This window comes from Mobula hypostoma, chromosome 5 (assembly GCF_963921235.1).
Source record: "Mobula hypostoma chromosome 5, sMobHyp1.1, whole genome shotgun sequence".
NCBI lineage: Eukaryota > Metazoa > Chordata > Chondrichthyes > Myliobatiformes > Myliobatidae > Mobula > Mobula hypostoma.
In genome coordinates, this window is record NC_086101.1 from 191,035,817 (window position 1) to 191,048,207 (window position 12,391).

General features: G+C 44.4%; 1 protein-coding gene across 1 annotated transcript in view; it reads right to left on the reverse strand.

The window, feature by feature from the left end:
* Positions 1 to 242: 242 nt before the first annotated feature.
* LOC134346383 (uncharacterized) overlaps positions 243 to 12,391 on the reverse strand; it is a 33,108-nt gene continuing 20,959 nt past the window's right edge. The window contains exons 4-5 of the mRNA XM_063047739.1: positions 12,182 to 12,281; positions 243 to 785 (exon numbers count right to left, since the gene is read on the reverse strand). Of these exons, the coding sequence (XP_062903809.1) occupies positions 770 to 785; positions 12,182 to 12,281 (116 nt within the window). The 3' untranslated portion in view covers positions 243 to 769. The remainder of the gene's footprint in view (positions 786 to 12,181; positions 12,282 to 12,391) is intronic.

The following is a 12,391-nucleotide window of genomic DNA, read 5'->3' on the forward strand; positions in this document are numbered from 1 at the left end:
TACACGCTCATTCACTGTGGATGCTGGTATGGAGAATCAGTATTGCAGAGTAGCTCTTTTACAGGATGGAATTTGTACGTCAGACCAGCCACCACCAACGTTCCCTTTATACAGCTGTGTGGATCAACCATTGCTCTGAGCAGGAAGTCTCTTCCTTGCCTCAAAACTGCATATTTTTGTAATATGTATACTATGTATATTTAGAATGAAAATTGAAAAATCAAATACCTTTTAATTTTATTTATTAATTGAAGAGTAGTACAACAAAGAAAATATTTCATATTTCATAAACTTTTAAATTTAGACAATATCGACATTCAAAAGGCTGATAGTTTATTAACAATGTGATACAGACTTCCATTCTGTGTTTATTGTTACAATTTGTAACAGTATTGTAACTTGAAACACTGACAATGTAAATATGTTTCAAAGTAAAGGTTGTGGTACATTTATTATTTAGAAAATTTATGGATTATATTTACTAACAAAATTAATTACACATTTATATTAACATAGATTTCAAAATTATATTAACATTAACATCATGAAAAAGAAAAATTCAGCAGTGTGGCAACAAAGGCTACACATACGAGAGCACCTAAGTCACGGTGCAGCCACACACCCATGCAGCTTGGAGGGAACAGCAGACCCCATACAACAAATGATTGCTGCTCAGATCAGCATAAGCACTCAGTTGCAGAGAAGTTGGGGCAGGAGAAGTTCCTGTGTGTGAAGGGAGAAAAATGGGTTCTCGGTCTCCAACAGTGGATTAGTCTGGATCATCTCTGTGGATAAAATAAGACCAATTAAAATCAGTTTCAGTTATTGTATGAGGAAGATACATTTCCCATTTATTGACATTTTAGAAATATTCCTGCACTCCGCCATCGGATTTCTGAATCCATGAACAGTGACGCACTGTCTACTCTCTTTTTGGACTACCTATTTATTTACTTTTCATATATTTCTTATTGTAACTTTTTGTATTTTTAATGTATTGCACGGTACTGCTGCCACAAAACAATAAATTTCACATGTCAGTGATAAACCAGATTTCCACTCCGATTCACAGAATTACAGAACAGTTCCAGTATAGTCATAGTCATAGTCATACTTTATTGATCCCGGGGGAAATTGGTTTTCGTTACAGTTGCACCATAAATAATTAAATGGTAATAAAACCATAAATAATTAAATAGTAAAATGTAAATTAAGCCAGGAAATAAGTCCAGGACCAGCCTATTGGCTCAGGGTGTCTGACCCTCCAAGGGAGGAGTTGTAAAGTTTGATGGCCACAGGCAGGAATGACTTCCTATGACGCTCAGTGTTGCATCTCGGTGGAATGAGTCTCTGGCTGAATGTAGTCCTGTGCCCAACCAGTACATTATGTAGTGGATGGGAGACATTGTCCAAGATGGCATGCAACTTGGACAGCATTCTCTTTTCAGACACCACCATCAGAGAGTCGAGTTCCATCCCCACAACATCACTGGCCTTACGAATGAGTTTGTTGATTCTGTTGGTGTCTGCTACCCTCAGCCTGCTGCCCCAGCACACAACATTTAACATTATCGCACTGGCCACCACAGACTCGTAGAACATCCTCAGCATCGTCCGGCAGATGATAAAGGACATCAGTCTCTTCAGGAAATAGAGACGGCTCTGACCCTTCTTGTAGACAGCCTCAGTGTTCTTTGCCCAGTCCAGCTTATTGTCAATTCGTATCCCCAAGTATTTGTAATCCTCCACCATGTCCACACTGACCCCCTGGATGGAAACAGGGGTCACCGGTGCCTTAGCTCTCCTCAGGTCTACCGCCAACTCCTTAATCTTTTTCACATTAAGCTGCAGATAATTCTGCTCACACTACGTGACAAAGTTTCTTACCGTAGCCCTGTACTCAGCCTCACCTCCCTTGCTGATGATAGAAGGATGCTTTAAGCACTTTATAGTTTGTCCACCCTGTCTCCCCTCACACATTCTCTATTTCCAACGCAGGGACGTTTCTTATTGAATGTGGGCCAGTATATCACAGAAACCAGCCTTCCCTCCATGGATTCTGCCTACACTTCCCACTGCCTCATGAAAACATCCAACATAATCAGAGACCAGTCCCATCACACCTATTCTCCTTCCTCTCCCCTTCTTTCAGTCCAAAAGAGTCAAAAGCCTGAAAGCACATGCCAGTATCTCAGGGACAGCTTCTGCCCCACTGTTGTCAGACTCTTGAACTGACCTCCTCTATGACCATCTTATGAGCTCTCAATCCAGCACATCATGGTCCTGTCACTGTATCCGTCCACCTGCACTGTGCTTTCTCTGTAACTGTGACACAATGTTCTACACTCTTATATTTAATAGTTCTACCTCAATGTACTTGTGTGTGGAGAGAGCTCTCTGGATAGCACACAAGCATTTCACTGTATCTTGGTACACTTGACAATAATGTATCTATTACTCACTTTCAAGGATGCTACAACTCCTGCCCTCGGTATTATGTACAAACATACTTACTTATTCATTATTGTTATTTCATTACTTATTATTGCATTTGCAGAGTTTGTCTTCTTTTGCACATTGGCTGTTTGTAGTTTTTCATTGACTCCATTGTATTTGCTTATTCTATTGTGAATATCTATTGTAATTCTATTGAGTTTTGCAGCTACTGTGAATGCCCACAAGAAAATGAATCTCTGTGTAGCATAAGGCAATATATTTGTTTGTTTGTTCAGTATGTGCCATCTTGTATGACATGGGCAATCTTAGTCTTTCCGTGACCGTGATTGTCCTTGGCAAATTTTTCTATGGAACTGGTCTTCCATTGCCTTCTTCTGGGCAGTGTCTTTACAAGATGGGTGACCCAGCCATTTTCAATACTCTGCCTGGCATCAGTGATCACATAACCAGGACTGGTGATATGCACCAGCTGCTCATACGACCATCCACCACCTGCTCCCATAGTCTCACATGACCCTGAATGGGGGCTAAGCAGGTGCTACACCCTGCCCAAAGGTGACCTGCAGGCTAACAGAGGGCAGGAGCACCTTACACCTCCTTTGGTAGAGATGTATCTCCACCCAGCTACTCAGAAAGTAACATATACATACTTCGGTAATAAATGTACTTTGAACTTTGGGTCCACCAGTGCCCTTGACCTTTATGGGTTTGAGTGATGCTGCCAAAGGCATAGGTTGTCTGTCAGTCTTTGTGTGCAGTATTTCATTGAATATGTTGTATTTCTATGTTCTGCTGTGAATGCTTGCAGGAAAATTAATTCAGAATAGTATATAGTGACATTAACGTACTTTGATAACAAATGCCTTTGAACTTCATTACTAATAACGGAGACACCAGAGGGTCTGCAGATGCTGGAAATCTTGAGCAACACTCACACAATACTGGAAGAACTCAACAGGTCAGGCAGCATCAAAAGAGGGAAATGAACTGTCTCAGGCTGAGACCCTTCATCTGGACTGGCAAGGAAGGGGGCGGAAGCCAGAATGAAAATGCAGAGAAGTGGAAGGAACGCAAGCTAGCAGGTAATAGATTAGCTCAATTAGAGTCATAGAAAAGAACAGCACAGAAACATGCTCTTTGCCCACCTAGTCAGTGCTGCAGTGCTGAACGATTTAAACTGTCCAGTCCCATCGAACTGCAGCAGAACCATAGCCCCCCATATCACTACCACCTACCTATGTACCTATCCAAACTTCTCTTAAAAGTTGAAATCAAACTCATAGGCAGCACTTGTGCAAGCAACTCATACCACACCCTCACAATCCTCTGAGTGAAGAAGCCTCCCCTCATGTTCATCTTAAATTTTTTGCCTTTCTCCCTTAATGCTTGGCCTCCAGTTGTTGTCCCACCCAACATCAGTGGAAAAAGCCTGCTTGCATCTACCCTATCTATACCCTCGTAATTTTGTACATCTCTATCAAATCTCCTCTCATTTTCCTGTGTTCCAAGGAATAAAGTCCTAACCTAGTCAATCTTTCCATATAGCTCATCTCTTTAGCCAGAGATAACCTGAGGCAACATCCTTGTAAATTTTCTCTGTACTCTTTCAGCCTTATTTACCATAAGACTAAAAGATATGGGAACAGAATTAGGCCATTTTGCCCATTGGGTCTGTTTTGCCATTTCATCATGGCTGATCCAATTTTCCTCTCAGCCCAGCCCCAGTCTCTTGTCTTCCTCCGTATCTCATAATTCCCTGATCAATCAAAAATCTATCAATCTCTCCCTTAAAGATACATAAAGACTTGGCCTCCAGAGAATACCACAGATTCGCCACTTTCAGATTTGCCAGAAATTCCTCCTCATCTCCGTACTAAAAGGACTCCCCTCTATTGTGAGCACGTGGCCAAGTGGTTAAGGCATTGGACTAGGGATCTGAAGGTCGTGAGTTCGAGCCCCAGCCGATGCAACATGTGTTGTGTCCTTGAGCAAGGCACTTAATCACACATTGCTCTGCGACGACACTGGTGCCAAGCTGTATGGGTCCTAATGCCCTTCCCTTGGACAACATTGGTGTCGTAGAGAGGGGAGACTTGCAGCATGGGCAACTGCTGGTCTTCCATACAACCTTGCCCAGGCCTGCGCCCTGGAGAGTGAAGGCTTTCCAGGCGCAGATCCATGGTCTCACAAGACTAACGGATGCCTTTACTTTACTATTGTGAGGCTATGTCTTCTGGTCTTAGACTCTCCAACATTCGGAAACAACCTCTCCACATCCACTCTATCAAGGCCTTTCACCATTCAATAGGTTTCAATTAGGTCACTGCTCACTCTTCTGAATTCCAGTGAATAAAGGCCCAGAGCCATCAAACATTCTTCATATGACAAGCCATTCAATCCTGCAATCATTTTTGTGAACCTCCTTTGAATCCTCTACAGTTTCAGCACATCATTTCTAAGAGAAGGAGCCCAAAACTGCTCACAATACTCCATGGGGCCTCACCAGTGCTTTATAAAGTTTCAACATTGCATCCTTGCTTTTATATTCTAGTCCTCTTGAAATGGATGCTAACATTGCATTTGCCTTCCTCACCACAGACTCAACCTGAAAATTAACCTTGAGAGAATCCTGCACAAGGACTCTTCCCTTTGCACCTCAGTTTTCTGTATTTTCTCTCCATTTAGAAAACAGTCAACCCATGACCATACACTTCCTGACACTGTATTCCATTTGCCATTTCTTTGCCCATTCTCCTAATCTGTCTAAGTCCTTCTGTAGCCTCTCTACTTCCTCAAATTGACCTACCTCTCCACCTACCTTCATATCATCTGCAAACTTTGCAACTGTGATAAAATACCAAATTATCAGAAGATTGATGCCGATAAGAGAGTTATGAGAGAGACAAATGGGAGAAACATTCAAAATGCTAATCAGAGAGAGACGAGAGAGATTACCGAAAAGAGACACAGTTCCAAGTATTGTTTAGACTGGTTGCTTTGAACCTGAACTGTTTGAAGTTTGATGGACAGGCGATACTCCAGCAGGAGGATAAAAGGAACAGGTTCGCTAAGGCAAGGAACACACACCATGACACCACGAGATAACGAGACCCTGGAAGAGCGGTGTGCCCCCACAAGTTGGTGAGAGTTTTGGAGGTCTGGTCACGGGACCAACCATAGACGCACAGGGTGAGAAGGTACGATCGGCGGGAACCTGGTGTGTGTGTCCGCCCTCGCCTGGGGGCCGGGTTCACCGTAGAAGAACGATTGTATCCGGAACGGAGGGGTCACAGTCGGTGACCTCAGAAGACATTACAAAGGGCTCGCCCAAAAGCTAACTGCGAGGAATATCAAAGGTCTGTTGAATCCGATTTGAATATCATCATTCGCTCTCTCTCTCTCTCCCCCAAACGGCACAACAACGATTACTGCGAACTGAACTGAACTGAACTCTGTGTCACTTGAGTCTGATCATTTTACCCTAGATTGGGATAGAGCTTGATTGATCCTATAATCCTAGTTCTGTGTACATGTGTGTTTTATCATTGCTAACCCGTTGCATTTATATCCTTACGTTTAGAGTACTGTGTTACTTATTTCTTTAATAAAACTTTCTTAGTTCCAGTAATCCAGACTCCAACTAAGTGGTCCATTTCTGCTGGTTTGGCAACCCAGTTACGGGGTACGTAACATAAGTGGGGGCTCGTCCGGGATTTTGAACGCTAAATTTGGGACTGGGTAAATTGATTGGGTTAAAATTCCCGACAGAAAGAAAAGGCAAACAGCAGAAATGGAGATTGAGGAATTTCTAAAGGCGCCAACCTTGGAGGCATTAGAGGATGCCAGGAAAGTAGAATTGGCAGCTGTGGCCAAACGGTTGAATCTTTTTAAGGGGAAGTCGACCATGAGGAGAGAAGAGATGCACAGAGCTATCATAGAACATTATGTGTCTAAAGGTGTGTTTCCCCAAGGGGAGCTGGAGGTGATATCTATTGAAAAACCTGGTGGAGACGCAGTACAGGTGCAGCTTGAAAAATTGAGACTCGAGCATGAGTTCTGGGTAAGACAGCTAGAACACGAAGAGAAACAGTTAGAACAACAACGAGAAGAGAGGCAGTTGGAGCGAGAAGAGAAACAGAGGGAAAGGGAATTTGAGCTGGAGAGGTTAAAGATAAGGGCCGAGCAGGGGCTCGTGCCGAACCAAGGTGGAGGGTTCAGGGTGACCCAGGAGGTTAGGCTGGTTCCCCCATTTGACGAGACCGATGTTGATCGGTACTTTCTCCATTTTGAAAAAGTTGCTGCAAGTCAGGACTGGCCAAGGGATAAGTGGGCTGTTTTGCTTCAGAGTGTACTTAAAGGAAAAGTCCAACAAGCTTACTCGGCTTTGTCCGCAGAAGATGCCCAGAAGTATGAGGTGGTGAAAGAGGCCATACTCAGGATTTATGAGTTGGTCCCGGAGGCAAACCGGCAGAGGTTCTGGAATGCGAGGAAGCAGTGGGACCGCACGTATTTAGAGTTTGCCCATGAGATGCAGATATATTGTGAGCGTTGGTGCGCCTCGAAGGGGGTAAATGGGGATTATGACAGACTGCTACAGCTGATCCTGATTGAGCAGTTTAAAGGTTGTGTCCCTGAAGGTATGAGACCCTACCTCGATGAGAAAGAGGCAGACACTTTAGCCGCAACTGCTAAGTTAGCGGATGAATACGCGTTGACACATAAAACGAAGTTTACCCGGAGTAAAGGCTACCAGAAGGGTAGTCAAGACGGCGGGGAGAGTCCGCCAGAAAAGTCATAAAGTAAGCTGGGGACTAGTGAGAAGGATAAGGTAGACCGGGAGCAGTTTGGTAGGAAGTCTCCTGGGGTTGTATGCTATAATTGTGGGAAAGTCGGACACTTTGCGTCCAGGTGCTTTGCCCCAAAGAAGGAGACAGGAAAAGGGAAAACAGCGGTTCTGACTGGCTGTATTGAGCTGGTAAGCAAACCGCTAGGAGAGAAGAGGTCTGATAAAGTTCAGGAAGGGCGCGAGAGGTTTATCTCGGCCGGATTGGTGTCGGTGAAGGAGGGGTTAAACCCAGTTCCAGGACGGATCTGGAGCTTGTCAGTCATTGATATTAAAGAGTGTGTTAGACTTTAGTTCAGAGACCCAAACTGGGAAAGTCAGGGTCATAAAAGGCGTTGGGAAAGGGACTGAGGCAGTACCTTTGCACCAGATACACCTAAAAAGTGACTTGGTCTCCGGACCGGTCACGATCGGGGTGAGGCCCGAACTACCGATGAAAGATGTGGAGGTCTTACTCGGTAATGACCTCGCCGGCGGAAATGTAGTAAAACTGACAAGCTAGCCTGCCAGCATTGAGGCCTCGCCCATGGACTCACAGGTTTATCCCATTTGCGCAGTGACTCAACGTGTGTCCAGAAAGGCTGCCGAAGTAATTGTAGAATTGGCTGAGACGTTTCTACCAGCCTTGTACCAGGGGGAGGTAGAAAGTGAAAAGAAGGAGCATAGTAGAACAGGAGGAAGTGTGGGAGCTGAGGCAGACTTAACATTAGCCACGAAGGAATTTGTACAGGCACAGGAGCGAGACGAGGAGCTGATGGTTTCGGCGGACACAGCTCTCTCTGACGCAGAATTAAAAAGGGAGCCAGTAGGCTATTGTGTGGAGGAGGGAGTGCTAAGGAAGAAATGGAGACCAAGTACCGTGTCCACAGATGAGGAATGGGGGGTGGTGCCAAAAATTTATGGGGATGAGATTCTTAACCTGGCCCACAAGATACCCCTCGGTGGACATTTTGGGGGGAGGAAAACAGTCGGCGGAATCATGAAAGAGTTTTACTGGCTGCACAGGAGGAAGGATGATATTGACTATTGTAGACGTGAGTTAACACAGTTAGAGGCTATTAACATGTTAAAAGCTCACCATGATCAGAAAACAGATCTAGCTGGTGATATCATGAAAATTAATGAGGCTAGGGTGCCACCTGATAAAGGGAGGACCCATTTTGAAAAGATAAGTGTGGTGCTGACCAGATGGGAGAACTCTATTGTGTTGACCAACTTTGCTGATGAGTTCTCTCACTTAATCCCTAAACAAAGCGACCCGTTACAAGAGCTAATTAAACGGCACGCACACATATGTCCGAATGTCCCGAAGTGATGCAAAGAGCTGGGACATGGTGTTGCTGTCACATCAGGTCAGCCTAGTGAGCAACATCCCTATAGAATGATTAATTCAGTGACAAAAGGGCTAAAGAACACAGAAGTGTAGATTGGGGATGTAGTGGTCTGGAGTGACACGTGGGAGGAGCACATTGTGGCAGTAGAGGAGTTGTTTAAACGGCTGTCCGAAGCCAACCAGACAGTGAACCTCGCAAAAAGTGAATTCGGCCACGCAAAAATCACTTATCTGGGATTTGTGGTAAGACAGGGGCAGCTGGCACCGATGCAAGTTAAGGTGAAGACTATCTCTGACGTCCCAACCCCGACAGACAAGAGAGCCCTGAGAAGGTTCTTGGAGATGGTGGGGTACTATAGGAAGTTTTGCAAGAACTTTGCGGATATTACCCACCCTCTTACTAAGCTCTTGCCAAAGAATGCTATATTGGTATGGGACGACCCTTGTTATCTTGGTCTGGGACGAAAACCACTGAGAAGTTACACTCATCACAACTCATTAGTGTTTTTGGCCACTATGAAGTTTGCTAAGTTGGAGCCTGGTCTTAGAGGATTATCAAAATAACACATATAAAAGGAACGGCAAATGTGATTGCTAACTGTCTGTCAAGGTGTTGTCAACTTAAAATTCTCTGCATTAGCCAAATAGCTGATGAACATGTATATTTGTGTGTATCTAATAGTGTATTCATGCCTATAATTTTTACCCCAGTAAAAATCCTTGAAGGATAGAGGTATGTGACAAAATACCAAGTTATCAGAAGATTGATGCCGATAAGAGAGATAAGAGAGAGACAAATGGGGGAAGCATTCAAAATGCTAATCAGAGAGAGGTGAGAGAGATTAACGAAAAGAGACACAGTTCTGAGTATTGTTTACACTGATTGCTTTGAACCTGAACTGTTTGAAGTTTGATGGACAGGCGATACCCCAGCAGGGGGATAAAAGGAGCAGGTTCGCTAAGGCAAGGAACACACACCACAACACCACGAGATAATGAGACCCTGGAAAAGTGGTGTGCCCCCACAAGCTGGTGGGATTTTTGGAGGTCTGGTCGCAGGACCAACCATAGACGCACAGAGGGAGACGGTACAGTCGGCGGGAACCTGGTGTGTGTGTGTCCACCCTTGCCTGGGGGCCGGGTTCACCGCAGAAGAACGATTGTATCCAGAACGGAGGGGTCACAGTCGGTGACCTCAGAAGACATTACAAAAGACTAGCCCGAAAGCTAACTGCGAGGAATATCAAAGGTCTGTTGAATCTGATTTGAATATCATCATTCGCTCTCTCTCTCTCCCCCAAACAGCACAACAGCGATTACTGCGAAATGAACTGAACTGAACTCTGTGTCACTTGAGACTGATCATTTTACCCCTAGACTGCGATAGAGCTTGATTGATCCTATTATCCTAGTTCTGTGTACATGTGTGTTTTATCATTGCTAACCCGTTGCATTTATATCCTTACATTTAGAGTACTGTGTTACTTATTTCTTTAATAAAACTTTCTTAGTTCCAGTAATCCAGACTCCAACTAAGTGGTCCATTTCTGCTGGTTTGGCAACCCAGTTACGGGGTACGTAACACAATAAAGCCATCAATTCCGTCATTGATATACAATGTAAAAAGAATCGGTTCCAACACAGACCCCTGTCGTACACCACTAGTCACCGGCAGCCAACCAGAAAAGGCTCCGTTTATTCCCACTCTTTGCCTCCTGCCAATCAGCCACTGCTTTATCCATAGTCGAGTCTTTCCTGTAGGTAGGTAGCCTAAGCTGCACACAGTACTCCAAATTAGGCCTCACCAACTTATGCAATTGCTTATTCCAGTTACTAATAACTGCAAGTTTAAAGGGGGGAAAGGTAGACTGTGAGAAGGGACTGGATGAGCCAAGGCAGTTAACACCATATTGCTAATTAGCAATGGATAAATCAATGACAGAAGGTAAGAGGTTGGAATGAGGGGTACATTGAGAATTTAAGGATGGGAGAGAGAGTCTGTGTGTTCCTCAGGCTGGAGGATGGTGAACAGTGATGTCCCTGAGGCACCGAGCTGGGTCCAATTTTATTTTGGGCTCCTAAATACGTAGGCACTTCTAAATTTGCAAATGACGCAAAGCTTGCAAAGCAGCAAGGATAGCAATAGAAAGTGAAGAGACACGGATTGGGTGCTGGAGGGGCGGGCAAGTGGTAGGTCTAACAAAGTGATAACCTGGGAATGGATTATAAAGAGAGACCATGCAGACTTTGGCAGTGGGCCTGTGGCATTCGGGTAATTGAAAATGCTGGTTATGGCAGGAGAATCTATGCAAGTAGATGGGATAGTAAAGAAGTCTATAAGGCTTAGAGATGGAATGAGGCCATTCAGCCCATTGAGTCTGCTCCATTATGGCTGATTTATTACCCTTCTTAGTCCCATTTTCCTGCCTTCTCCTTGTAACCTTTGGCACCCTGACTAATCAAGAATCTATCAACTTCCACTTTAAATATACCCAATGACTTGGCCTCCACGGCCGTCTGGCAAAGAACTTCACAGATTCATAACTCTCTGGCTAAAGATATTCCTCCTCAATGCCTACGTTCGTTGGTCCGGACATTGAGTATAAGATTTAAAAAGTCATGTTGCAGCCATGTACAACTTTGATTGGGTTGCCAAGTATTATATGTAACTGGAGTATTGGGGTGACATGCTGGTGTAGTGGTTCGTGCAATCACTTTACAGCAGTGAGCGGGGTTCAATTATCCCCGCTGTCTGTATGTTCCCCCTGTGAACACATGGGTTTCCTCCAGGTGCTCAGTTTTCTTCCCAATCCTCCCTTCATTCCAAAAACATGTGTTGAGGGTTGGTAGTTGTGGGCGCACTATGTTGGCGCTGGAAGCATGGGACTGTGGGCTGCCCCCAGCACCATCCTCACTGATTGGATTTGGTGCAAGTGATGCACTTCACTATATGTTTCAGTGTACATGTGACAAATAAATTCTGGGCTGTACCTCCTGTACCTAATAAAGTGGCCACTGAGGATAAATGTGTGGTCTTCTGCTGCTGTCGCCCATCCACTTCAAGGATCAACGTGTTGTGTGTTCAGAGATGCTCTTCTGCACACCACTGGTGTAACATGTGGTTATTTAAGTTAATCTCACCTTGAGACAATCGGGCCATTCTCCTCTGACATCTCTCAATAACAAGGTGTTTTCACCCACAGAACTGCTGCTCACTGGATGCTTTTTGATTGTTGCACTATTCTCCGTAAATTCTACTATCTGTGGTGTGTGAAAATCCCAGAAGATCAGCAGTTTCTGAGATACTCAAACCAGCCTGTCTTGCAACAGCAGTCATTGCACAGTCAAGTCACATAGATCAAATTTCTTCCCCATTCTGATGTTTGGCCTTTACAATATCTGAACTTCTTGACCACATCTGCATGCTTTTATGCATTTCATTGCTGCCACATTATTGGCTGATTAGATTATCCCTGATAAAGAGGCTACCGAGTGTGTAAGTCACAATTCAGGCATTTAAAGGCAAATCTCCCAGCATCTTTACATACCTGGGTTTGATCTTGTATAAAATGATGCCCATCACTAACAAGGTGAAAATTTTCATTCCGAGTGGGATACACAACAGCACAACGGGGGACATCTGCTTGACTGAAGAGAAAGTGAGAGAGGTCAAACTAAATTCCAACAAAGTGGGAGAGAACCCAAAAATGCAGGGACATTTAAGTAAACTCTGTGGGCAGACTAAAGAGTGTGTAACT